We start from the raw sequence: 26,634 nt of genomic DNA on the forward strand, positions 1-26,634 counted from the left end.
CATAGTGTAAGAGAAGACCCAATTGCCTTAACTACACCAAAAAAGACATTTATGTATGTACGTACGTATGTATGTATGTATGTATGTATGTATGTATGTATGTATGTACCGTTTCATAGCGGACATCTTCTCGTATAAGTTATCTTGTTCAAAACTGTAAATTACGGTATCTGGTGGAATTTGTGGCATTGCGTATATCCATCTATTACTAGTAACAGAGAAGGTCAAAGGTGACATTTATATACCGCCCACGGAGAGCTAGCCACGTAGAATCATTTGTGTCCCACAGCGTCGTGGACAGGGTGTTAATAGGCAAGTAATACTCAAACTAGGGAAGCGAACTGCTTTCCTTTCTGGTACCCGAGTCACGGGTCTCAGAAAACAGTATATCACGCTTTAAAATGTTGGTACTTAATATGTTTTGGTTATGAACTTCACTGGTCGTGATTGAAAGAGTACCCTGATAATATCGAAAGGTATCTGTAGTAACCTTCAGCTTATACATCGTAATATTTTGCACATTTTACATGAAGACAAGAAAATGACGATTTGTCGTCTAAAAATTCTCGTACAAAACATTCAGGTAACATAAGTTAAGTGTCAGAATGCTATTAATGACATACACTAACTTAATCATTACCACTGTGTGTGTTCTTTTTTACAATTGGCTTTAAGTCACACCGACACAGATAGGTCGTATGGTGACGATGGGATAGGAAAGGGCTAGGAGTGGGAAGGAAGCGACCGAGGCCTTAATTAAGGTACAGCCCCAACATTTGCCTGGTATGAAAATCACGGAAAGACACCTTCAGGGCTACCGACAATGAGGTTCGAACCCACTATCTCCCGAATGTAAGCTCACAGCCGCGTGCCCTTGACCGCACCGCCAACTCGCCCGGTCAGATATGATGCCTCTTTCTCTATCACTCTTGCGTTCTTAAATCCTATCAAACAAGAGAAAACAGGGGCGCTAGTGTGCAAAATGTATTGTACAAGTCATTTATTGTAGATATTGCATAACGCGATGAAGGGAAAGACGTAGGCCTCGAAAGTTAGCCATTATGATCTTCATTAACACTCTTCATGTGTGAAAAATGTTAATGAAGATCAAAACCAGCCTTCGGTCTGAATACCCAACATACATACTGCAATTCGATGGGTGCAATACATACATTACATACATACATACATACATACATACATACATACATACATACATACATACATACATACATACATACATACATACATACATACATACATACATACATTATCATTATAGACTGTTATGCTTTTCAGCGTTCAGTCTGCAAGCCTCTCTCAATTTACTAAACGTCGCCACAATCCTAGATTTGCAACTAGTGCTGTGGCCTCATTTAGTTCTATACCTCTTATCTTTAAATCGTCAGAAGCTGAGTCTAACAATGGTCGTCTTGGTCTACCTCTACTTCTCTTACCCTCCATAACAGAGTCCATTATTCTCCTAGGTAACCTATCCTCCTCCATTCGCCACACATGACCCCACCAACGAAGACGGTTTATGCGTACAGCTTCATTCATCGAGTTCATTCCTAAATTAGCCTTCATTAACTCTTTTTATGTGTGAAAAATGTTAATGAAGATCAAAACCAGCCTTCCGAATACCCTTCTGCCATTGTTCCCACCTGTTTGTACCAACAATCATTCTTGCTACTTTCATGTCTGTTACTCCCAACTTATGAATAAGATACCCTCAGTCCACCCAGCTTTCGCTCCCTTAAAGCAAAGTTGGTCTGAAAAAAGAACGATGTAAAGATAGTTCATCTGGGAGCTGACTTCCTTCTTACAGAATACTGTTGATCGCAACTGCGAGCTTACTACATTAGCTTTACTGCACCTTGATTCAATCTCACTTACGATATTACCATCCCGGGAGAACACACAACCTAAATACTTGAAATTATCGACCTGTTCTAGCTTTGTATCACCAATCTGACATTCAATTCTGTTGAATTTCTTAACTACTGACATCAATTTAGTCTTCAAGAGGCTAATTTTCATACAATAGTCATTACACTTATTTTCAATTCCAAGATATTAGACTGAAGGCATTCGGCACAATCTGCCATTAAGACCAAGTCGTCAGCATAGTCCAGACTGCTTACTACATTTCCACCTAAGTGGATCCCTCCCTGCCATGTTATACATTTCAGCAGATGATCCATGTAAACTACAAACAGCAAAGGTGAAATATTACAGTCTTGTCTAACCCCTGTAGGTACCCTGAACCAAGAACTCATTCTACCATCAATTATTCTCACTGAAATCCAACTGTCAATATAAATTCCTTTGATTGATTTTAATAACCTACCTTTAATTCCATAGTCCCCCAGTATAGCGAACATATTTTATCTCGGTGTCCTGTCATATGCTTTCTCTAGATCTACGAAACATAAACACAACTGCCTATTCCTCTCGTAGTATTTTTCAATTGCCTGGCACATACTGAAAATCTGACCTTGACAGCCTCTCTGTGGTCTGAAACCACAATGGTTTTCATCCAACTTCCTCTCAACGACTGATCGCACCCTCCCTTCCAAGATGCCAGTGAATATTTTGCCTGGTATACTAATCAATGAGATACCTCGATAGTTGTTGCAATCCTTCCTGTTCCATTGCTTATAGATAGGTGCAATTACTGCTTTTGTCCAATCTTGAAGGGACCTTACCAACACTCCATGCTAATCTTACTACTCTATGAAGTCATTTCATCCCTGCCTTCCCACTATACTTCACCATTTCAGGTCTAATGTCATCTATTCCTGCTGCTTAATGACAATGGAGTTTATTTACTATGCTTTTCACTTCCTCAAGCGTAATTTCACTAACACCATTTTCTTCCTCCGCATGAGCTTGGCTGTTCGCAACACCACCAGAATAATTTCCTTTTATTGAGAAGATGTTCGAAGTATTCCCTCCATCTCTCCAGTGATACCCTGGGATCTATTATGAGTTCACCTGAATTGCTCAAAACACTGTTCATTTCCTTTCTCCCACCCTTCCTAAGATTCTTTATTACTGTCCAGAAAGGTTTCCGTGCTGCATGAACTAGCCTTTCCAGGTTATTACCAAAATCTTCCCACGACTACTTTTTGGATTCAACAACTATTTGTTTCGCTCTGTTTCCTTCATCTACGTACAAATCCCTGTCTGCCTCGGCCCTTGTTTGGAGCCATTTCTGATAAGCCTTCTTTTTGGATTTACAAGCTTCTCTCACTTCATCATTTCACCAAGATGTTCGCCTTTTCCCATCTTTACACACAATTGTTCCTAGGCATTCCCTTGCTGTTTCTCCTACAGCATCCCTGTATGCCATCCATTCACTTTCTATATCCTGAACCTGCTTACTGTCTACTGTTCGAAACTTCTCACTAATCATATCCATGTACTTCTGTCTAATTTCCTCGTCCTGGAGATTTTCTACCCTTATTCATTTGCAGACAAATTTCACTTTCTCTACCCTAGGCTTAGAGATACTTAGTTCACTACAGATCAGATAATGGTCTGTATCATCGAAAAATCCCCGGAAAACTCGTACATTCCTAACAGATTTCCTGGATTCGAAGTCAGTTAAGATGTAGTCTATTATGGATCTGGTACCCCTAGCCTCCTATGTGTAGCGGTCAGTAGCCGTATGCTTGATGAATATATTCGTAACTGCTAAACCCATACTAGCACAGAAGTCCAGCAAGCGCTTCCCATTCTCATTAGCTTCCACATCTTCCCCACATTTGCCAATCACCCTTTCGTATACTTCAGTTCTATTCCCAACTCTCGCATTGAAATCGCCCATTAGCACTATTCCAACTGACAAATCTACCCACATCCTTCGCTCATTTACGTGCCTAACAGAAACTATGTTGCGTGCAATGGTATTCCTGATAGAGAGCCCTACCCCAGACTCTGCCCTTCCCTTTCTAACACCAGTCAAGTACACTTTATAATCTCCTATCTCTTCCTCGTTATCTTCCCTTACCCGAATATCACTTACTCCTAGCACATCCAGATGCATCCCCTTTGCTTACTCAGCTAGTTCTACTTTCTTTCTTCCATAAGCCCCATTAATATTGTAGTTCCCCATCGAATTCCATTCCGTTCGCCAAGTGGTTTCCAAGGAGTCCCTCGCCTGTCAAATGGGAGTTGTACTCCGTTACTCCCATAGGTCCGAAGCTTGCTTAAAATGTTCTGAGCTCGGTAAATTCATGAAGCAGGATGCTACCCTACTTGCACATAGTCCAAGTGAGGATCTCTCCTCTAACGGGTTATGGACCCACGGTGCATTGTATAGTCCTAGCCGCCTGAGCACAAGGAGGGCCAGGACTCAGAATATGTCCGAGATGCCCACTCCCATTCCATAGCAACTGGCATCCCGACTCTCAGGACCACTTACTAGGCCTCCCAGCCGTTGCCCATGGTTCACGAACTAGGACGTGACTACAGTAACCCACACCGAAAGCACGGAAATCCATCTCCAAGGCTGCATACGGTGGGATTCACCAACTCCTCAGCCAGTTCACTCGATGGTGATTATTTATTTTTCTATTGGTTTTACGTTACACGTTTATGACAACAATGGGAGAGCAAAGGCCTGTGACTCGGAAGGAAGCGACCGTAGCCTCAACTAAGGTACAGCCCCAGCATCTGCCTGCTGTCATAATAATAATAATAATAATAATAATAATAATAATAATAATAATAATAATAATAATAATAATGGCTTTACGTCCAATTAACTATAGTTTTACAGTTCTTGGAGACGCAGAGGTGCCGGAATTTCGTTCTGCTGTAGCTCTTTTACGTGCCAGTAAATCTACCGACACGAGGCTGACGTATTTGAGTACCTTCAAATACCACCGGACTGAGCCAGAATCGAACCTGCCAATTTGGGTTCAAAAGGCCGGCACCTCAACCGTCTGAGCCACTCAACCTAGCAGCGTGAAAATGTCGAAACACGGAAAATCATATTCAGGTCTGCCTGCAGTGGGGTTTGAAGCAGCCATCTCCCGAACGCAAGTTCATATTAGCGTGATATGAACCACGCAGCCCATTAGGAAATACATTTTTTCATTCTCTTTGTCAGCTATTTTGTTTGAATGTATGTGTGAAATAGAAAAAGATGGTTTAACATCACCTGTAGGAAGCAAGGCAATTAGTTATCTTTGGCGGCGCATGAAAGGGAATAATAAAACACATTATAGGCTGGGGTGATAATAAATTATAACCGCAGAGCTACTGTACAAGAAGCAAGAAGTTGTTGTACTTCTCACGTGATTAATAGGGGAGTTGCTAGAATTTACCACTTAATTCTATCCCTGGATTTTGATGAGGAAGATAGTTTCGAAGGATTGTAATAATTTACTTTCACAGCATGCTAAACCGGAATTATGTAATAGTAGCCGCAATATCCTTCTTTGGCGGAAAAACCACTTAGCATGCGCATGATTAAACTTATTGTCCACTCTTCATATTGTTCCCTAGAGAGACTACATGAAACCATCTTCCTGGCTGCCAGCAGTCGGGCTCGAATCGACTATCTCCCGAATGCAAGCTCTAAGCTACGCGACCCAAACCGCGCAGCTACTTGCTCGGTGCTCTTGGACTTCAAATTTCACTCGACATCCACTGGTAATTCCCTTATATTTATTTTATCGGAAACAGGAATAGTACAAAAACTCTAAATAAATGTTGCCGTGAGCTTTTTTCGTAAAAAAAAAAAAATCAACCTAATGGAGATAGATCGAGTTTCGTGCATTAGGTCCCTCCTGGTGATTGTTAAAACAACCTTTAGCTAAGATCACACTGGACCTTACTCTAAACTGAAATACCAAGATTAATTAAAATCCACTCATCCATTTTCCCGTGATGCCGTAACAGACAGAGACAAATATTAAACTGAACTCGACATAGGTCATTACAATGTCGTCAATATTCTCGTCAAAATTCAATATTAACCGATTGGAATGTCGCGGGTAAGATCAATGGGATGCTCGATCGAATAAAAAAAGGCCACAGTTTCTCACTTTCACAAACAGTTGATTCTAAAAGTGCCAAATTCCAGAGCTGGACTGACACAGCCGCAGACAGTCGTGCCTTTGTAGTGGTCTACATTTTTCGTCCTATGACATTTTGTCGTATCTAGGCTATTTATACCATAGATAGAAACTGTTTCTCTCCACGTCAAATTTCGCACGTTTCTCACATGTTGAAAAATGAATTTGCCAATATAGCTACAGGCTTGAAACTTCGCGGGTGTATCGATCACGAAACGATCTGCAATTTGGTCGTACCACCACCAGCTACACCCTAGACTGCTTTAGAAGCTTAGATTAGGCTGAAATTATAGTAGTATTTCCACATATTCCTTCCGTTTTCCCGTACACTCACGGCAGCTAGAATAATGAAAGTTGGTTTACCTATGGCCAATGGACGTGGCAAGCAGCCGGTTGAATTTCAAGATTCTACTTGTCTTTAAGCGTTTCAAGCAGTGAAATAATGTATGGAAAAGAAACAAAATTGACCCAAAATATGAAAATGAAGCTCAATCTAAGGTAGAATGAGTCGAAATACGATTAAAAGTCATAGGAACACGCCACTGTGCTATCCGTATTTTGATAGGAATTGCCGTATAGCCACAAAATAACTCGAAACCAAAGTTTGCAACGTCATTAAATTTTCCTCAGAATTTCGATATTTTTCTGGGGTAAAATGTGAAATATTTGGAAATCTTTGACTTTTTCCGTCCGTTACAAGCTAAAAGCTATAACTGTGCCAAATTTTAATTTTCTATCACAATGTAACATAGCGCCCGCCATTTTGTTTTGGGGGCGGAGGGTAAAAATTACAAATTTGTATTTTTTGGAACTTTTCCGTAGCTTACATGCTAATAGCTATAACTTTGCCAAATTCCAAGTTTTTACCTCATCTGGAAGTGGTCAATCATTTACGTCAGTGAGTGAGTCAGCCGTAGGGTTTGATATAGCCTAACAGAGATTTCATTTATGTAATTTCCCTCCGGTATTAAACTTTCCTTTTAAAATGTATGAGATTTTCTTTTTTTACATATATTTAGTAAAATACTGGTCCTTAGGGTAGCAAATCCTATTTTTCATCTCCTGTTTTTATAGCGGTATAGTTTTCTCCAGTATTTCTTCCACATGGTGTGTTTAAAGGTTAATTGTTCTGTAATCGTTTCTATTGTACGGTGCTATTATTTTTATATATTTGTTTCGTCTCCCTTCTCCTGCCCACTATTGTATTGTTACTGCCTCACCGGTGGTAAAAGGAAAAGCGTAAACCTGGTGTTGGTGCCACAAAAATAAATGGGCCTACAACGAAAAGAGCGCACATAAGAGACCTCTTCAGTACAAAATTCGTGAGAAATGGAGAACTGGACAACTAGTGCTACGTGGTCGCATGAACGCTGTGTTCGACACAGCGAACTAATGAAAACCTACAACACTGGGCGAGTTGGCCGTGCGGTTAGGGGCGCGCGGCTGTGAGCTTGCATCCGGGAGATAGTGGGTTCGAATCCCACTGTCGGCAGCCCTGAAAATGGTTTTCCGTGGTTTCAGATTTTCACACCAGACAAATGCTGGGGCTGTACCTTAATTAAAGCCACGGCCGCTTCCTTCCAACTCCTAGGCCCTTCCTATCCCATCGTCGCCAAAGGACCTATCTGTGTCGGTGCGACGTAAAGCCATCAGCAAAAAGAAACCTACTGGCTCAAATGAAAATTGAATACACGTCAGAATATATAATGAAACTTATTGTGGCCACTGGTTGGCCGATTAGCGAATTACTGTATACAGTATATGTACCTCGTATGTCACAATGCTCTTGCTATCCATTATGTTCCTTAAGACTGGTCACGCCTCCCAGCCACATGAGGATATGCAGTCCATCAGAACAATGTCGTTGTGTTAATTTTGCTATGTCAATGTGTAAAGAAAAATGAACCTTAAATACATTATGCTGTAGGAGTGAGTAAATTCGTCACGCAAACACATTCCTAGAGTACGGTACTGTAAGATTCATTTTCCTTTACACATCGGGATAATAAAAAAGAACACAACGAAAATTGTTCTGATCGACTGCTTATCCTCATGTGCCTGGGAGACGTGACCAGTCTTAAGGAAAATAATGAATAGGAAGAGCATTGTAACATACGAGGTTTAGATTCTTCAACTGTGTGTGTGTGTGTGTGTGTGTGTGTGTGTGTGTGTGTGTGTGTGTGTGTGTGTGTGTGTGTGTGTGTGTGTGTGTGTGTGTGTGCGTGCCTGCGTGTGTGTACATACCTTTACGGGAGCTATCAGAACTTCACTTCTATAATCTACGAAGAATATCATAGGATCTCAATGGAAAATAAGAGAAAACTCTTACCGCTTCTTTTAAAATATATTTTGGTATTAAAGTATGTCTAGTGCGCCTCTGTGGTGTAGTGGTTAGCGTGATTAGCTGCCACCCCTGGAGGCCCGGGTTCGATTCCCGGCTCTGCCACGAAATTTGAAAAGTGGTATGAGGGCTGGAACGGGGTCCACTCAGCCTCGGGAGGTCAACTGAGTAGAGATGGGTTCGATTCCCCCCTCAGCCATCCTGGAAGTGGTTTTCCGTGGTTTCCCACTTCTCCTCCAGGCGAATGCCGGGATGGCACCTAACATAAGGCCACGGCCGCTTCCTTCCCTCTTCCTTGTCTGTCCCATCCAATCTTCCCATCCCTCCACAAGGCCCCTGTTCAGCATAGCAGGTGAGGCCGCCTGGGCGAGGTACTGGTCATTCTCCCCAGTTGTATCCCCGACCAAGAGTCTGAAGCTCCAGGACACTGCCCTTGTGGCGGTAGAGGTGGGATCCCTCGCTGTGTCCGAGGGAAAAGCCGACCCTGGAGGGTAAACAGATAATGACGATGATGATTAAAGTATGTCTAAATTGAGGAGCTACATGCTCGTTCCCAGGAAATAAATGTACAGTGTTCGCAACGTGTGAGCAAGCATAATTTCAGATTTACGTGGCTATTGATGATATGATGTTCATAGTTTTCCGTGGAACCCGAAACATACGGATGTCGCTTTTCGTTTCAAAAATGTCAAGTGCGTTCGCGGGGATTCAAACTGTGGTTGCCTTGTTCAGAACCCAGTAACTATGCTCATGATTAGCATACCGAAATGACTAATGCCTGGTGACGAACTCCAAGACGAAAATGATATTTGTAAGGCCGTACTAATGTCAAAAATCTGAAGCTTGGTTACTTCTTGGGTCGCTGGAGCCACTCAGGCACATTCTGATTTTGGCCGGGGTTCAAAGTCGGATGATCTTCCTGGCGTCGCGTGATTTTTGAGATAAAAATCTCATCCCAGGTTCGACCAGGATTCGAACCTCAGTCATCCGAGTGCCAAGCCAGAATTTAAGCCAGTGCGCTAATCATGCTCTCCCAATAACAATAATAATAAAGAACTTTGAATTCGAAACAAAAAGAAATTGCACTGTGCCACTATTCCCCTCAACATTGAAATAAAACAAAAAATATATTTACCCTACGAGAAGTTAAACAGTACGTGAAATGATTGATCTGAAAATCAGTTATTTAATTTTATAGCCACTACTAAAATATGTCCATGGGTGTGTTCCTGCTATGACAATAGATAGACAAGTAGAGAGATGGCGAGTATGTTAGAGAAAGAGGATCACTGTAAAATTTCCAATAAGCTCGGAGCTGCATAAGAATTACGTGACACACCCAAGTGCGCAATGTGAGAAGCTTCAGACTTGATAGAATCTAACTGCCATCATTAACCCGTCGCTTACTGTAAAATATAGCCCGAGCAGAACTACGTTCCCTTATAGATTTTCTATTCCTCCTTTCTGGAAGAATTCCATTCCATTCCTCTGCACCCCAACCCCTCTCCTGGCACCCACCACCGTCTCCCTAATGTGAAGGAAGCAGAGTTCGTCTTCCGTTCGATTCGATTCGTGCTATTCTCTCACGTAATGGGTATTCTCCTGGTGCTCCTACTACTTCAAACTCAATTTCAGTGTCTCCATGTGAAGGATGAGTCTTGATTTCTAAATGCTGTTATTCTAAGCATTTGCGGGAGACAGTTCCGGAAGGTTTCCACAATATATAACAGAGATTCTTAGAAGTTTCCTCTTTATGGATGTTTCCAATGGTGTCTCCCACCACTCCCCGGTGAGTGGGATTGATAGAATGCATCAACGGTATCCCTGCCAGTCACAAAAGGTGACCCAGGGGCTTTCATCATGGGAGCGTGGGTTGGCGACCATGGGTCCCGTAGCTGTCTGGCATTGCTACCGTTTGCTTGTGCCAGGCTGTCCGGCAACGCTGTGTAGGGGGCAACGCGTCCGCCTGTCATCCGGCGGCCCCGGGCTCGATTCCCGGCCGGGTCAGGTGTTTTTAATGGTAAATGATTAATATCCCTGGCCTAAGGACTGGGTGTTTGTGCCGTCCTTAACGTTCCTTTCCTAACACTCTACACTTCCGCAATTCCAATTGCACGTAGGTTCATAACATATAGTGCAAGTAGGGGCAAAAGATCTCTATAGATTGACGCCCCGAACAAATCGCATTTTATAACAAAAAAATAAAAGTTGTCCCAGGCTCCTCGTATTTTCACCTTTCCTATCCGACTTCTATTGGTAAACTCTTGTTCTTTTCCGATCCCGACTTTATTGGGTTTTCGAGGCCTACTGATTCTTTAATTTTCACGCCCTTCGTGGCCCTACCCTCCTCCCCAATTGCTGTTTTCTTTATTTTTTTTTTTATTTTTTTGCCGATAACTTCATTCTTCGAAGTGTCATACCTCTTCCGACTTCCTTCTGATTAATGTTAATAGAGGACGGTTACCAACTTTTACTTCCTCTTAAAACAATAATCACGACCACCGTTCTACTGGTGTCTCGGGTTGAACCATAAAATTGTTGCTTTGAAATCTCTAGTCCATCTCCCCAGGTACTGTATTTTTATTTTATTTTACTAACTACTTAGCAATCCAATAAAGGATAGGTTTTCGGTGACGGAACAAGACCGGGACTACAACTAGGCACTACATCGGTAGCTCCCTGTTGTGAAAACTAGAAACATAAGTTAGAGTTGCCAACAGCAGGATTGAAATCGACCATCACTGAAACGCAATTTTCGTATAGCATACCCAACTTTCTTGGTACTGCAGTTGTTCCCTTCTCGACTGGTGAATAAGAACAGCATTCAGAGTTCTATTTCGGGCCGAGTCGTTGGATTTGAACCGTGTATAGTTAATTCTTGTGGTTCAGGGCTTTTCGGTTATTTTTCTATCCCTTACATTGCTGTAATTCGGTTCCATGGTGAAGGTGCCTGCATGCCTCTTATTCGAAGATCCAGGGTTCGATTCCCGGTCAGGTCAGGAATCTGAGGGCTGGTTCGAGGTCCTCTCTGCCCAAGTGATTACAACTGAGAAGCTATTGACGGTAAGACAGCGGCCCCGGTCCAGGAAGCTACGAATAATGGCCAAGAGGATTCTTCTTCCCGACCACATGACACCTCGTAATCTGCAGGCTTTTGGTCTGACTAGCGGTCGCTTGGAAGACCATGGAGCCTCGGGGCCGTTGCTCGATGGGCTTTGGTTTGGTTTGATTTGGACTGGATGGGATTGATTTACATTCCCGTAAATTACACACCACTCACTACGCTTCTCACACGGTGTTTCCTTCCCACGACGACCAACACCCACCGTTTCCGAGTGTTTGCCATACAATGGTTGCACGAGACTGTAGTTTCACCTCCAGTGGCTCATACAGCTCATTAAGAGCCTTGACCTCCAGAAATGGCTGCTGCACAACCAGATGGTCTGCTGTTATTGGATTGATGCGAGATCAGCTTGACGACATTTTAGCCACATTGCTTGGTTTCTGTCACCCAGTCCAATGTCTCTAGTATCATATTTGCGAAGCTCCTCAGTCGCCCTCCTGAGACTGAATAAACCTCGTTTGAGCACTCTGTCGAGAATTAAAATTCCTAAACGAGTTTGTAACGGAACGCATGGTCTCCAGGTAAGAGGAAGACACTGCTGAACTAGACTGTAATATCCATATGACATTATTATTATATTATCATTATCGTCATTATTATTATTATTATTATTATTATTATTATTATTATTATTATTATTATTATTATTATTATTATTATTATTATTATTATTGTTACGGAGTATCCCGTGGTAGTTAGAGGTGAAAGAAGGTGCGGGTGTGAACGGGTCTCAAGCTACGAAATTAGAGTTCATGTAAAATTTAACAAGGTTATATTTTCTTTATAAAATCAAAAAAATAACAAGCATGGCAGGTACAGAGTAGCAAGGCCACTATTCGAGAATGTACAATTACAGAGTTACCGGATGGGCTCCGAGAGCCAAATCCACAATACTTGAACAAGTAGCCCAATTTTACAATATACAGGAATCCAACAAAGGGGCAGAAGACCCCAATCATGCCCAGGAGCACTTGCTCCAAAATTACACAGTAAAGCCTGCTCGAGGCACACAGAAATCAAATTTCAAAAGGGCAATACGCTCTCAATGTTCTGGCCTATAAAAGACCACACCAAAATTGACTTTCAAGCTGTCCTCTAAGGACATAAACACAGGGGTAAGATACCCAACCTACTGAGGCCTATTAAATGAGAAAAGATTAATTACATGGCCTCTAAAATACCAATTTGAGAGGAGGCGAACTGCACTCCTAATGCATTTGTTTAAAAACCTAATTTGGCTCTAGGCCACTAATGCAAGGGCTAATCCCATACTACAGAGGTGACTTTAGAAAAGAACAATTTACATTACATTAAGGAAGAATCGGTTGTGAGAAATAAGTTCACCTCAACACAATATGAGTGGGAGCTCGAGAGGGTTAAGCACTCTCTATCCCAATATGTAGCTTAAAGGATAGAATAAATACAAGGTATCTTTACATTTTAGGGAAAGTTACATGGTGGAAACGCTTCGGACCCGCCCCGAGAGCTAAACTGCTGAGCTAGCAAGAAAAGAAGTTATTATACGGCCATTACCTTATTGTAGAACTGCTGCCCGAAGAAAGAGGCGCTTCCCGCCCCCTGCTAAGTACTTTACACACTGAAAGATGGAACAGAAGTGGCGCAGAGACCCTAAAATCAGCAGTTTATATACTCTCGCAGAAAGTTCGAGGCGTTTCAGGAAGAAAAACACCCGCCCACAATCATTTATTGGCTAGGGTACAGCAACATATCCCCTTTGGAGAAGATACACCTGATTGGTTAGAAATTAATTTTAAAAATTCGGGATTGGCTAAATACAAAACAAGGGGAAAGAAAGGGGTATACAGCCAACTTAAACAATAACAGAAAGAAATTTAACAAGAAACAAACTTTTGAAATAAAAATTTCTCCAAAAAACAGTTCTTTCACTTCGCACTAGGTTGCACTATTGTTGATCTTCAGTAGTGTCCTCTAGAAGAGAATGTTCACACTTCTTACTACAAGCAAAACAAAAATACGTCGAAAACAACACAGTTCAGAAACTTCAAAATTTCCCAGTAGTGACATCTTCTGAGAAATTTGAAAATTAATACCGTAGATAAAGTTCAGACTTCCTCCAGCAGAGGAGTTTCAATTGGTGCAAATTTTAAATAAGTGGCGTGGAGGTGTACCGCCCGGTACAATTATTATTATTATTATTATTATTAGGGGTATTATTGTCTATATATCTGCGTACAAAACGGTATCTTTCACAAAAGTGAAACTCCTTATCTACAAGAGAATGAGAGGTGTCATTTGTACCAAAAACTGCTAAATCGTCCGAATAAATTAGGAAAGGTCCTAAATTTCATGAAATTTCAATATAATTATTTTAGGCATAAAAAGTCCTCAACTCGCCGACATTGAAATATGACCACCGTCTTATCAAGCGAATCGGAGTGAGCGACTCTTCATTCCAGGCGGGCATCAACGGTAATAATAAAATGCTGTTTATTTTACTTACTTAATCCAGTTACCCTTCAGGGTTGATTTTTCCCTCGGACTCAGTGAGAGATCCCACCTCTACCGCCTCAAGGGCAGTGTCTTGGAGCGTGAGACTTGGGGTTATGCCGAAGAAGGTCCTCGTGGGGGAATGGGAAGATCGGAAGAGATAGACAAGGAAAAGGGAAGGGAGCGGTCGTGTCCTTAACTTATGTACCGTCCCAGCATTTTCCTGGAGGAGAAGTGGAAAACCATGGAAAACGACTTTGAGGATGGCTGAGGTGGGAATTGAACTCGTCTCTACTCAGTTGATCTACCGAAGTTGAGTGCACCCCGTTCCAGTCCTCACCACTTTTTAAATTTCGTGGCAGAGCCGGGAATCGAACCTGGGCCCCCGGGGGTGGCGGCTATTCACACTAACTACTTCACAACAGAGGCGGACACTTATTGAATTTACATACAATTAATATGAGAAATAGAATGTACATAAATGTGGAACATGAAGTTTTTATTAGTACAATGAGGGACTTATTTATTCAGCCTGACTCTTCAGCGCACTAGCCTGTACTACTGCACTAGAATTCAATTCAGGAAAAGTCCTATTGTTCTTAAGGCGTCAACGGAATATATTTTACTTTGGATGCTGCGCTAGCTTGAATACTACACTAGCGGAAATGGGAAGCATTATACCATGAAGTACCATTCCAATAACAGGTATAACATAACAGGTATTAAATTATTTAACTTTCAGTCCATTCGGAACTGTCCATCATAATCATCAACAGTACGAGGTGTGACCCCACGGGCACGATTACACTCTTGTATTCGACGTGGGATGGAAACAAACAGCCTCCGAATGACATCTTGAGGTATCTCTTGCAATGCCTGAAACACATGCTGTGTCAGTTCAGGAAGATTGCTAGCTGGAGGCTGATATGACCGAATATGTCCTCCCATCACATCCCAGACATGCTCTAAGGGTGACAAGTCAGGGGACTGGGCTTTCCAGACAAGAATCCGTAGGCTACATTCATAAAGGCGTTTCTGGTGTGAATTGCAGTGTGGGCTCTTGCATTATCCTGCAGGAATAAGTCATTGGGTTCCCTCGTCATGGAGTGTATGGCAATATGGTTTACCATTATTGACACATTTAGTCGATAATCGCTGCTTCCTGTGACCTTTCGCCAGGTCATCGACGGAAATGTAACGTCGATCTGACCGCCAAAAACAGAAGCGAGAATTATCGCTGAACACCGCCAAATGCCACTCACTGCCCCAGTTTATTCTGGCGCTACACCATGCAAGTCTCCCTTGTCTCTGGTTTGGTGTCAACGATAAACAACGCATGGCAACTCGAGCTCTCAACCCAGCTTCCAGTAATCTGTTCCTGACGGTTCGTGGTGACACTCTGCCCGTAACCTCTGCCCAGATTTCAGCTGTTGTCATCCGTCTGTTCGTTAGAGCTAGCTGACTAATCCTACGATCTTCTCGTTGTGTAGTCCTCCTGGAAGGAGCCGTGCCTGCTCTTCGTGCCACACTGCAGTTCTGAGTCCACCTTGTCACTACTCGTTCTGCAGTCCTTGCACTATGGCCAACTGTCTGCGCAATTTTTTCGGTATGATGCTCCCATATTCCTTATGCCCATGATCCGACCTTTCAAAAAGTCCGGAAGATGGCGATAAGCTGCACATGCACGTCCTCTAGACATGCTGTGTTGCGACCTCTACATGAAAAGAGACAGTAACGTTAGACACACCCAAGAGCCATCACGTACACACCCCAGCCGCCATCTTTCGGAATGGCGTTTTCCTGTACTAACACAGGTCGTATGAGAGTGAAATTTGAATCAACATATCTCACAGGCATGGAAATATTGGGGTATGAATTTGGTGGCATTCGGCCAAGGTGTTCATGGTACAACACTTTCCATTTCCGCTAGTGCATTAGCACTTCTTCTTTTCCTATCGCTTTTACCCACACCTGTGAGGTCGCGGGTGTGAACTGCGTCGCACATGTGGATTTGGCCCTGTTTTACGGCCGGATGCTCTTCCTGACGCCAAACCTATATGGAGGTATGTAAGCACTATTGCGTGTTTCTGTGGTGCTTGGTAGTGTTGTATGTTGTCTGAATATGATGAGGTCAGTGTTTGTACGGAAACCTACACCCAGTCCCCGAGTCAGAAGGATTAATCAGAAGCGATTAAAATCCCCGACCTGGCCGGGAATCGAACCCGGGATCCTTTGAACTGAAGGCCAGTACGCTAACCATTCAGCCAACGAGTCGGACTCCGCTAGTGCATTAGCACTGCACCTGTGAAATTATTGGCGTGCATAAATAGCTGAATGGAAATCGTAGTGGATTCCTGGCCATGTCTCCCGGGTTCGATTTTCCATCGACGGTAATTATTTTTATCATCGTGTTGTTGTTTTCTTGAGCTAATGATGTTTCACATTTTCTTAGCGTTAGATGAGTTTTGTTATTGTACCATTTTGATAAATTTACGCACATGTCATACATTTATGAAACAATATCCCCGTGACTGAATAACCCTAGTATTTTTTGAGAAAATAAAATGTGGTGGAATTAATCAGCGTTAGCCGGGTACGAAAGAAGGTGGGTGTTATAAAACCTCTCAAATTAGTTCAGAGAAGTAACTGAAGAATACATTAATGGATATACAATGTACAGAAGACAATGTACGACTCCCTTCACAGCTGACCAGTTGGATGGTTGATTCTGTATAGTCCGTAGTTTTTAAAGAAATTTAACGCTCATATCAATATAAAAATTTGTTCCTCTCTTAGAAGTGTCAAATACATCTGCTTCTACTATGTTTACTCACAAGGAACATGATTCCGCATTCGTTAATCAGTAAAGTAAATACAGTAATTGCAAAACTCAATCGTGATGGAATTCAATATGCTTCCATAGTGGATACATTAGTGCCGTGGAAGTAATGCGGAGAACAAATGAATTCACTATGTCAGAGAAATACGGTAGTCATATTACCAGTGAATTTTTCACAACACCAATAAATTGTTTTTCACGAAGGACAGGAACGCTAAGTAATTCCAACAGATTCTTCAACATACATGATCCTAACTTCTTAGTTCGAACATAAATTTATTAACATGTTGGCATCCGTACTTAAACAGATATAACGAATAGCTCTGTGGTCGATTAAAGTAGATCACAGTCGCAACGGCGATAGAAGGGAGGGGAAGGGATTATCTGGAGAATACGGGAATTCTACTTTACGTCAATGTTACTGCGAGGGAGAAGGGAATCAAAAATTTTGAGAGCATAAAGACTATGGATGGGGTGTTTCCCAAGACCTTTCTAGAAGCATGTAAAAGACGTGGATTTATTAAAGAGGTGAAATTTGGCATGATACTTTATCTGAAGACGCTCAGAATGTACGCCACGTTATTTAAAATCATTTGTGGTTTAGGAGAAAAATTTAGGGACCAAAATAGAAATGCTACATCTGAAGATTTTATATATTTATATTCTGAAGACAATGGTTCACATTATGCACCGGCGGAAATCCACGAACTTCGTAATTGTTACGAGTTACCGGTACATCTGAATAAATTTAATTTACTAGGTGTAATTCTTCAGGTGCACAATGTAGATACTGTACAACAGCAGTAAACAGAACCCATGTCACTGAGAAATGTACTACCATCCAAGTGCCGCAATAGGACAAGACTTACAGCTAAGGAATTACAGAAAAGAAGCAACAGTTAGAGGTTCTGCTATCACAGAAACTATTCTATAACATGAATAACACGAACCCCTTACCGCACGTACGCCTTTTCAATGTAAACGAAGACAGTCCCCTAAACGGTTAGCTTTTTCAATGATGATCAATAGGTCACAAGGTCGAACTTTTATACAAAATCTGCCTTTATTTTGCAAAACTAGTCTTAGCCATGGGAAACTTTACGTATTACTTTCACGAGTGGGATCATCTGGCTTCCTATCTGGTGTATCGCCAAGTAAGGAGAATAAAAAATAATGCGTATTCAGAGAAACGTCCGGTGGTAATTGCCAATAAATAAGTTAGCAGAATATTGCTCGGGTGGAATTTGAGTGTAAGTTAAACTTTAAGCATATATAGGATCTTCAAAGAGATTAAGAAGGCAAAACTAAGAGTATTTTATAGAAAAATTTACTACCTACATATAAATATGTATGTACTTCCTTCAGAATTTAATTTCCTAATCGTATAACACCTAGAGCGTAGATGTTCCATGCGGGATTAATTCTGGGAAATAATTTTTAACTTGACTATTAAAAGAAGCAAAACACCGCAACTACGATAACGATAGCTTCAAAATGCAACCCATCAATGCAAGATCAATTTGAAAAATTATTTCTCTCTTTCTTTCTTTCTTTCTTTCTTTCTTTCTTTCTTAATCTGCTTACCCTCCAGGGTTGGCTTTTCCCTCGGACTCGGCGAGGGATCCCACCTCTACCGCCTCAAGGGCAGTGTCCTGGAGCGTGAGACATTGGGTCGGAGGATACAACTGGGGAGAATGACCAGTACCTCGCCCAGGCGGCCTCACCTACTCTGCTGAACAGGGGCCTTGCGGGGGGATGGGAAGATAGGAAGGGATAGACAAGGAAGAGGGAAGGAAGTGGCCGTAGCCTTAAGTTAGGTACCATCCCGGCATTTGCCTAGAGGAGAAGTGGGAAACCACGGAAAACCACTTCCAGGATGGCTAAGGTGGGAATCAAACCCACTTCTACTCAGTTGACCTCCCGAGGCTGAGTGGACTCCGTTCCAGTCCTCGTATCACTTTTCAAATTTCCTGGCAGAGCCGGGAATCGAACGTGGGCCTCCGGGGATGGCAGCTAATCACACTAACCACTACACCACAGAGACGGACAATTTTAAATGTTACATGGTGATATTGACTCTCGAAGGAAAATAATTTGAAATTAACAATCGCTTACTTCAAATTTTGGTTGGGGATGAGGTACTGTAATCTTTGCTCATCCTGAATAAGTTCTGATCAGTATAACACCAGCCACGGCGTCTACACAGATACAGATAATGAAGAATGGTGCTATAACCATGTTACTAAATAAATCATGTACTACCCTCCACCGAGCTCGATAGCTGCAGTCGCGTAATTGCGGCCAGTATCCAGTATTCGGGAAATAGTGGGTTCGAACCCACTGTCGGCAGCCCTAAAATGGTTTTCCTTGGTTTCCCCATTTTCACACCATGCAAATGCTGGGGCTGTACCTTAATGAAGGCCACGGCCGCTTCCTTCCCACTCCTAGCACTTTCCTGTCCCATCGTCGCCATAAGACCTATCTGTGTCGGTGCGACGTAAATCAACTTGTAAAAAAAATACTTTCCTCCAAATGCATCAGCAATGAAGCAAGACTTATAGCTAAATAATTGCAAAGAATAGAAGCAGAGGCAACCATTATAGATTCTGCCTTATAAATTTAATCATAACCAGTCCACACGCATGAAATCGTAGATTATTATTATTATTATTATTATTATTATTATTATTATTATTATTATTTGACTACAGTTATTTTAATTTTTAAATTACCTTTCGATGATATCAAGATGAATTATGATAAGACTAAAGTCGTGACGATACTGTATATAAGCCAAAGGAGTTCTTTGCTCCTCTTCTTAAAGACACCAGAAATGTAGAAGGAAAGAAAAAAGTAATTCAGCCTCCGCATAAGATATATTTCACATGTCGATGAAAGAATTCTAATATTAGTGGAGGATTTTCAAACTTCAAAACGAAGTGCTTATAACGAAGCAATTATGTCAAGGGATCTGTTGACGCAGATTTTGGCGATCTTTCAGCCTACCAATTCCCGACTCGTCAGACCTTCTACACTGATCTAGAACAAGTTCAAAAGGAAAGACCACCTTCATCTAGTACGTTTCTATTTGGGGTTGAAAGTTCGACATTAGAAATTCGGGAAAACGATAGCCTAGACGCAACTGAAACACGCGTGTGAAGAAAGGAAATTTGAAGAGGAAAGTAAGATAATTATGTCCCAAGATATAGCGAATAAGTGAGAGAGAGGGGTGGGAAAATATGGTTTGTAGTCGAAATTGAAAGTGGAGAAGTATTGTCGATGTCATTCTGTGACATAGTGACTTCGTTAGTAACATCATTTACAGACGAATTGCTGAAAGAGAAGGAAAGAGAAAAGACATTCACGTTATGGCGAACTGAAGAGATCTTAAGACACGACAATGCCGGTGTGAGTGGCTCAGACGGTTGAGGCACGGGCCTTACACCAACTTGGCAGGTTCGATCCTGGCTCATTCCGTTGGTATTTGAAGGTGCTCAAATACGTCAGCCTCGTGTCGGTAGATTTATTGGCGCGTAAAAGAACTCCTGCGGGACTAAATTCCGTCACCTCGGCGTCTCCGAAAACCATAAAAGTAGTTAGTGTGACGTAAATCAAATAATATTATTTTTATTATTATTAAGATACGACAGCATCTTGAGCCACCCAAACAGCCTTCGGTCCGAGGACAAAACAGCAAACCATATAACTAACATTTAATAATAACGATGCTTATATCACAGTAACTACATGTCGGAGATGTGGAGGTGTCAGAATTTTGTCCCGCAAAAAAGATAGGCCTACCAACATGCGTCTAGTATATATTTCAACATCTTCAAGTACCACCAGACTGAGTCGGGATCTAACTCGTGAACTTGCTTTAGAAGGCCGGCGCTCCAACGTCTGTCGCACAGCTTTGAACCTGAGAAATAAGGGAATGCGGGCAATGTCTTAAAATTTAAGTGTCAAACAATTTAACAACTTGCGAAAGAGATATGTGTATATGCCATATGAAACTGTCTACTATTATATTTGCTATTACCTGCACAGTTCTAGGAAGTGACGACAGTTTTCATTCCTTGACGTCAAAGACCTGGGTAATATTTGACTTGTCGTTATGTAATCTTACACTTGAGAGAGTAAAAACCCATCAAAGGAACGCTTTCAGTTCCGCTAGATGACTTAATTAACTGAGATTTTTCTTTTGTTTGCAAGTTGCTTTACGTCGCACCGACACAGATAGGTCTCATGGCGACGATGCGACAGGAACGGGCTACGAGTGGGAAAGAAGCGGCCGTGGCCTTAATTAACGTACAGCCCCAGCATTTGCCTGGTGTGAAAACGGGAACCACGTAAAACCATCTTCAAGGCTGCCGACAGTGGGGTTCGAACCAACCATCTCCCGAATACTGGATACTGCAGCTATCGAGCCCGGTAATTAACTGGTACAGTAATGCCAAGTTAGTTGAACACAGGTGCGTTATTCCCAATGAATGTTTCCCTCTACAGTGGCATTTTACAAGATCGAAGTTGTAACTGACCTCCCACAGGAATCAGAAATTGAAATACATGGTTGCATCAGATGATCTGGATAATTTCTAATTTCATGTACACACTCCTCTCTTTCATTTTTCTAGTCTTACAATAAATTGTGGATCAATTCCTTCTCCTATGGTATCATGAGGGCCTTGGAACGATACCTCTTTTGGATCTTTCAGAGACCCAATTATCTAATGTTCTCATTGTTTGAAAGGTTGTAATTATTTTTCTTCTTTCTTTTTTCTTCTGCTGAGTGGCTCAGACGGCAGAGTGCTGGATTCATGGCCCAAGTTGACAGTGCTACTTGGAGGTGCTCAAACACGTACAAATTTGTGTCAGTAAATTTATATATGGGACAAAATTCCGGTACCTCTGAGTCTCCAAAATGCAGTATGTGGGACGTAAAATCACTGAAATTCTTCTTCCTCATCATCATAATCATCATCTTCGTCTTCTTTTTCTATTCCTTCCTTCACAGGAACACAAAGTTAGTTACACGCAAGCTTAACCATTTCATAACAATAATATATATTTTTAAACATTTAACTAAGATGCAATGTCACTGGCTTCTCAGTAAGATCACCGCGGCTTGAATCCTGGGCAATGCCTAATATATTTTTAAATGGAAGGAGCCACGTCGCTGTGGTTGGGAATCCAAGTAAAACTGCAGGAGCACAAGAGCTATGATCACGCTATCAACATTCACGTAAAGCTTTTTTTTTTTTTTGCTAGGGGCTTTACGTCGCACTGACACAGATAGGTCTTATGGCGACGATGGGATAGGAAAGGCCTAGGAGTTGGAAGGAAGCGGCCGTGGCCTTAATTAAGGTACAGCCCCAGCATTTGCCTGGTGTGAAAATGGGAAACCACGGAAAACCATATTTAGGGCTGCCGATAGTGGGATTCGAACCTACTATCTCCCGGATGCAAGCTCACAGCCGCGCGCCTCTACGCGCACGGCCAACTCGCCGGTCACGTAAAGCTTGCTTGATTTTTTTTTTGAATATTCAAATTTTTTTTAAGTTCACACCTGGTCTGGTTAGCAATTTTTGTTATGCATCTTTCTTTGGTATACATTATACACAGTACGTACTTCGCACTAGTTAATAATAATAGTAATAATAATAATAATAATAACTCCGCCTGCAGTACCTGCTGAGTGGATTGAGTAGCTCAGCAGTTGCGAAGAAAGAAGGAGGGCTGGCTTAAAGCTGTAAAATAACAGCCAAAAAACATCTGAGGCTCAATATCTTAGTTGTAACATCGAGATTGATTACAATCAATATCCCCAATAACTTCAACTTATAAGCATGATGTCGTTTTTAAACAAGGCAGCTACCCCAGGCCCTAGTATACATACTAGGTTATCTCGGTTATCGGATTCTGGGGGACCGAGTTCGTCATACGAGAATGTATCGGAGCTTCCCAAATCTCTTCGCCCGAAGACCAAACATTTTCCTGGTGATTTGAACATCAACACACTTCTCAAAATTGGCAAGCTTAAGCAACTAGCAGGTGTATTGGACAAATATAACATCTAAATTTTAGCACTTCAAGAAACTATATACAATGATTAAAATCTCTTTGAATCAGGAAATTATAGAAATTACAAAGTTAAACCGGCCATCCATCTTCCTAACGCATCATTACAATTCGTTACTGTATTTACAGTCAGAACAAATATCACAAATTCAGTAATAAACTTTACATCTCCTTCTGAGAGAATATTCCCACACACAATCAAATCAGGAAATAAAAGGTATATGTTAATCAACGCACATGCATTTACAGAAAACTCCAACCAAAAAGACACACAAAAAGTAGGAGAATTATGGGACCTACTGGAAGAGACTACATCAAAATTTCCCAAACATCCTGTTAAAATCCTGCTAGGAGATTTCAATATACAAATTGGTAAAGAAAATGAATTTAGAACAATTGTAAGACTATACCCCACTCACAAGAGAACAAATAAGAATGGAGAAAGGTTACTAAACTTCTGGGGGAATGTTTTGTTAAAGCTGATGACAATCTATTTCCTTGTTCTTCCACACAAGGAACAGCCTGAAAATCACCAAATTTTCGCTTAGGAGAATCTCAAATAGATCATGTAGTGATTTCTAAAAGAAACCAGAAATAAATTATGAATGCTAAAGTTAAAAAATGTGTCAGTGATTAAAGATAAGTGATGTTCGGAGTCAAAGTAGGGGTTCAACCTGACAGATGCAAACTCAAGGTAATCATACACACAATAATTGATCCGAAATTTCGTAAACAAAATTCCAACATTTTCCTTGCAAATATATTAGACCAAAATCCTTCCAAATGGATAGAATTAAAAGATACACTCACGGGAACTTCCCGGATTATTGGTGTTCTTCCTCCAAAACCTAAACATGGATCGTGGAGCTTGTCAACTGTTTTCAGGCTTCTATGAATCAAAACCCATGAGATTTGAAAGGTACTTGAAACTATTTCATTTTTAAAATGTTTGCCAGTATGGTGAGTACCGATGTACAGTAGTCAGGAGACAGCTGGTTTCAAATCCCGTCTGACGACATTCTTGAATACTTCAATATGAACTCCAAAAAATGCTTTACTGGTAACGTTCAGAAGGCCTCGATCAGCTCCTTCCCAACTGTAGCAATATGATGATGGTGATGATGATGATGATAATAATGTCAGAATTCAGCTGTCATGTTCAGGAATTTGATGATGATGATGATGCTTGTTGTTTAAATGGGCCTAACATCTAAGTCCATCGGCCCCTAATCGTACGAGATGGACGACATGTATATGATAATTGAAATTTAAAATTGTATCCACTGGCTAGAATTTAAAAGAAATGAAGATGAACAATGATTGTTAATTTAAAAATGATCAGTGGACCTATTTCGCAATGCGTTATTTTCGGTAAAATTATAGATGATAGATTATGGTAGAATAAGCAGTGCCTTAAAATGCAATAATATATCATGCAAATTACTATTTTTAAAACACATTAAAATCTTCAAACACAAATTAAAACAGAGTCAAATTAATAAAACGTAGTGAACAGTAATCCAAAGGTCCGACTTGTTGGCTGAACGGTCAGCGTACTGGCCTTCGGTTCAGAGGGTCCCGGGTTCGATTCCCGGCCGGGTCGGGGATTTTAATCGTCTCTCATTAATTCTTCTAGCCCGGGGACTGGGTGTTTGTGTTTGTCCCAACACTTTCCTCTTCATATTCACACAACACACTACAGAAACACGCAATAGTGATTACATCCCTTCATATAGGGTTGGCGTCAGGAAGGGCATCCGGCCGTAAAACAGGGCCAAATCCACATGTGCGACACAGTTCGCACCCACGACCCCACAGGTGTGGGATAAGCGGTAGAAAAAGAAAGTGAACAGTAATCCAAAGACTAATACGAAACACTACGTTTATATGCGCCAGTGCAGGAATTTTGATTTGACGCTATTTAAATTGCCTGCGCATCAATACTTCTTTCCGTCCTTCAAAACTCGAACTATATCTATCGGGATTGAACCCGCGATTTTCGGACCGGAGGCTGACACTCGACCACTAATTGTAGCATTTATTAGTGACTACATTATGCATAACTTTTCTCAAATCCCTTCCCTGTTCTTACAGTTCAACTACACCAATTTGCTAGCAGAGAAATGAATACGACTCAATGAGCAGCACCATGGTATATATTGTACCAGCAACTGCACCCGTTTAAAACAAACAGTACACAATTTTACATTACGGAGATTACTCGTTTTAATTATTGGAATGACGTAAAACTTTTAAAATAAAATGGATGAATGTGATAGAGTCTTTAGTAATAGAGTCTTTAGCTACTTCCATAATTATACAGCTCACTCATGGCTCCCTACAAATAGAAAAGCTCTCGTCGGAATTCTACCGTCATGGAAATGTCCAAAGGACAGTTATTTTGGGTTGCATTCACGGTCGGTTTACTCTGTCCCCTGTCTGGAAAGTTTTATGACAATTCTTCCTCTCAAGTACTATGTTTTATAAGTTTCGGTCGTAAGAGGGCACTAGCTATGCTCCAAGCTCTTAGAAAGCTTTGAGCTTTCCTTTTCTCTTCTACCGCCCTTCTCAAAGCTCGCCGAGTAAACAGAGATCTCGCTCGTTCTGTCTCTCTCCCCTTCTTCCCTACGTTCAACGAATCTTTGAACCCTGCGTCCTCCCCTTCGCAGACTAGGAGCTATTTCTTATTTGCTTTTGTCGATAAAATATTTCGCTTCCAGGTCCTTCTAATCTATTGTAAGGAAGAATTCCAGAAACATGGATATAAAAGCTAAATGCGGGGGTGAAGACCTATATTGTATGGAGAAGTACAAAAACTATAGCTGTATTTATAAAACAAATCAAGATTGAAGTTTCATTTAAGTATTGATGTCGAGACCACAACCACACGACCGTCAGACTTACGACGAATCCAACAGGGATACGGCATTTCAATTAAGAAACTGCATATTAATTGAATTTTTTGTTGGCGGTTTTAATTTTGTACCAACTCAGATGGGCTAGGAAAGGGGTCATAACGGGGAAGAAAGCGACCATCACATTAATTAAAGTACAATCTCGGCAATAATCTTTCTTTCTTTCTTTCTTAATCCGTTTACCTTCCAGGGTTGGTTTTTCCTTCGGACTCAGCGAGGAATCCCACCTCTACCGCCCCAAGGACAGTGTCCTGGGCCATGAGACTTTAGGTCGCACGATACAACAGGAGGGGAAGACCAGTACCTCGCCCAGGCGGCGTCTCCTGCTATGCTAAACTGGGGCCTTGTGGTGGTAAGGGATAGTTGGAAGGGATAGACAAGGTAGAGGGAAGAAAGTGGTCGTGACCTTAAGTTAGGTACCATCCCGGCATTTTCCTGGAGAAGTGGCAAAACACGGGAAACCACTTCAAGGGTGGCTGAGGTGGGAATCGAACCTCCCTCTACTTAGTTGTCATCCCGAGGCTGAATGGAATAATACTTTTCAAATTTCGTGGCAGAGCGGGGAATCGATCCCGGGACTCCGGGAGAAGCAGCTAATCACACAAACTCGGCAATTATCTGGTATAAAAATAGGAAACTACGGAAAATCTTCATTACGTCAGCCGATACTGGGGTTCGAACTAACCATCTTCCAGATGCAAGCAAACAGCTACACAGGCGGAACCGCGCAGCCAATTCTCTTCGTATATTCTTGGGATTTAAATTGCTGCTCCCTTGGT

The 26,634-nt window shown here is 41.6% G+C and overlaps 1 protein-coding gene across 1 annotated transcript in view; it reads right to left on the reverse strand.

Annotated features, from left to right (window-relative positions):
- Positions 1–14,761: 14,761 nt before the first annotated feature.
- LOC137500559 (neurexin 1-like) overlaps positions 14,762–26,634 on the reverse strand; it is a 599,161-nt gene continuing 587,288 nt past the window's right edge. The window contains exon 4 of the mRNA XM_068227490.1: positions 14,762–14,988. Coding sequence (XP_068083591.1) covers positions 14,762–14,988 — 227 coding nt within the window. The remainder of the gene's footprint in view (positions 14,989–26,634) is intronic.

The sequence above is a fragment of the Anabrus simplex genome, chromosome 1 (genome assembly GCF_040414725.1).
Source record: "Anabrus simplex isolate iqAnaSimp1 chromosome 1, ASM4041472v1, whole genome shotgun sequence".
Lineage (NCBI taxonomy): Eukaryota > Metazoa > Arthropoda > Insecta > Orthoptera > Tettigoniidae > Anabrus > Anabrus simplex.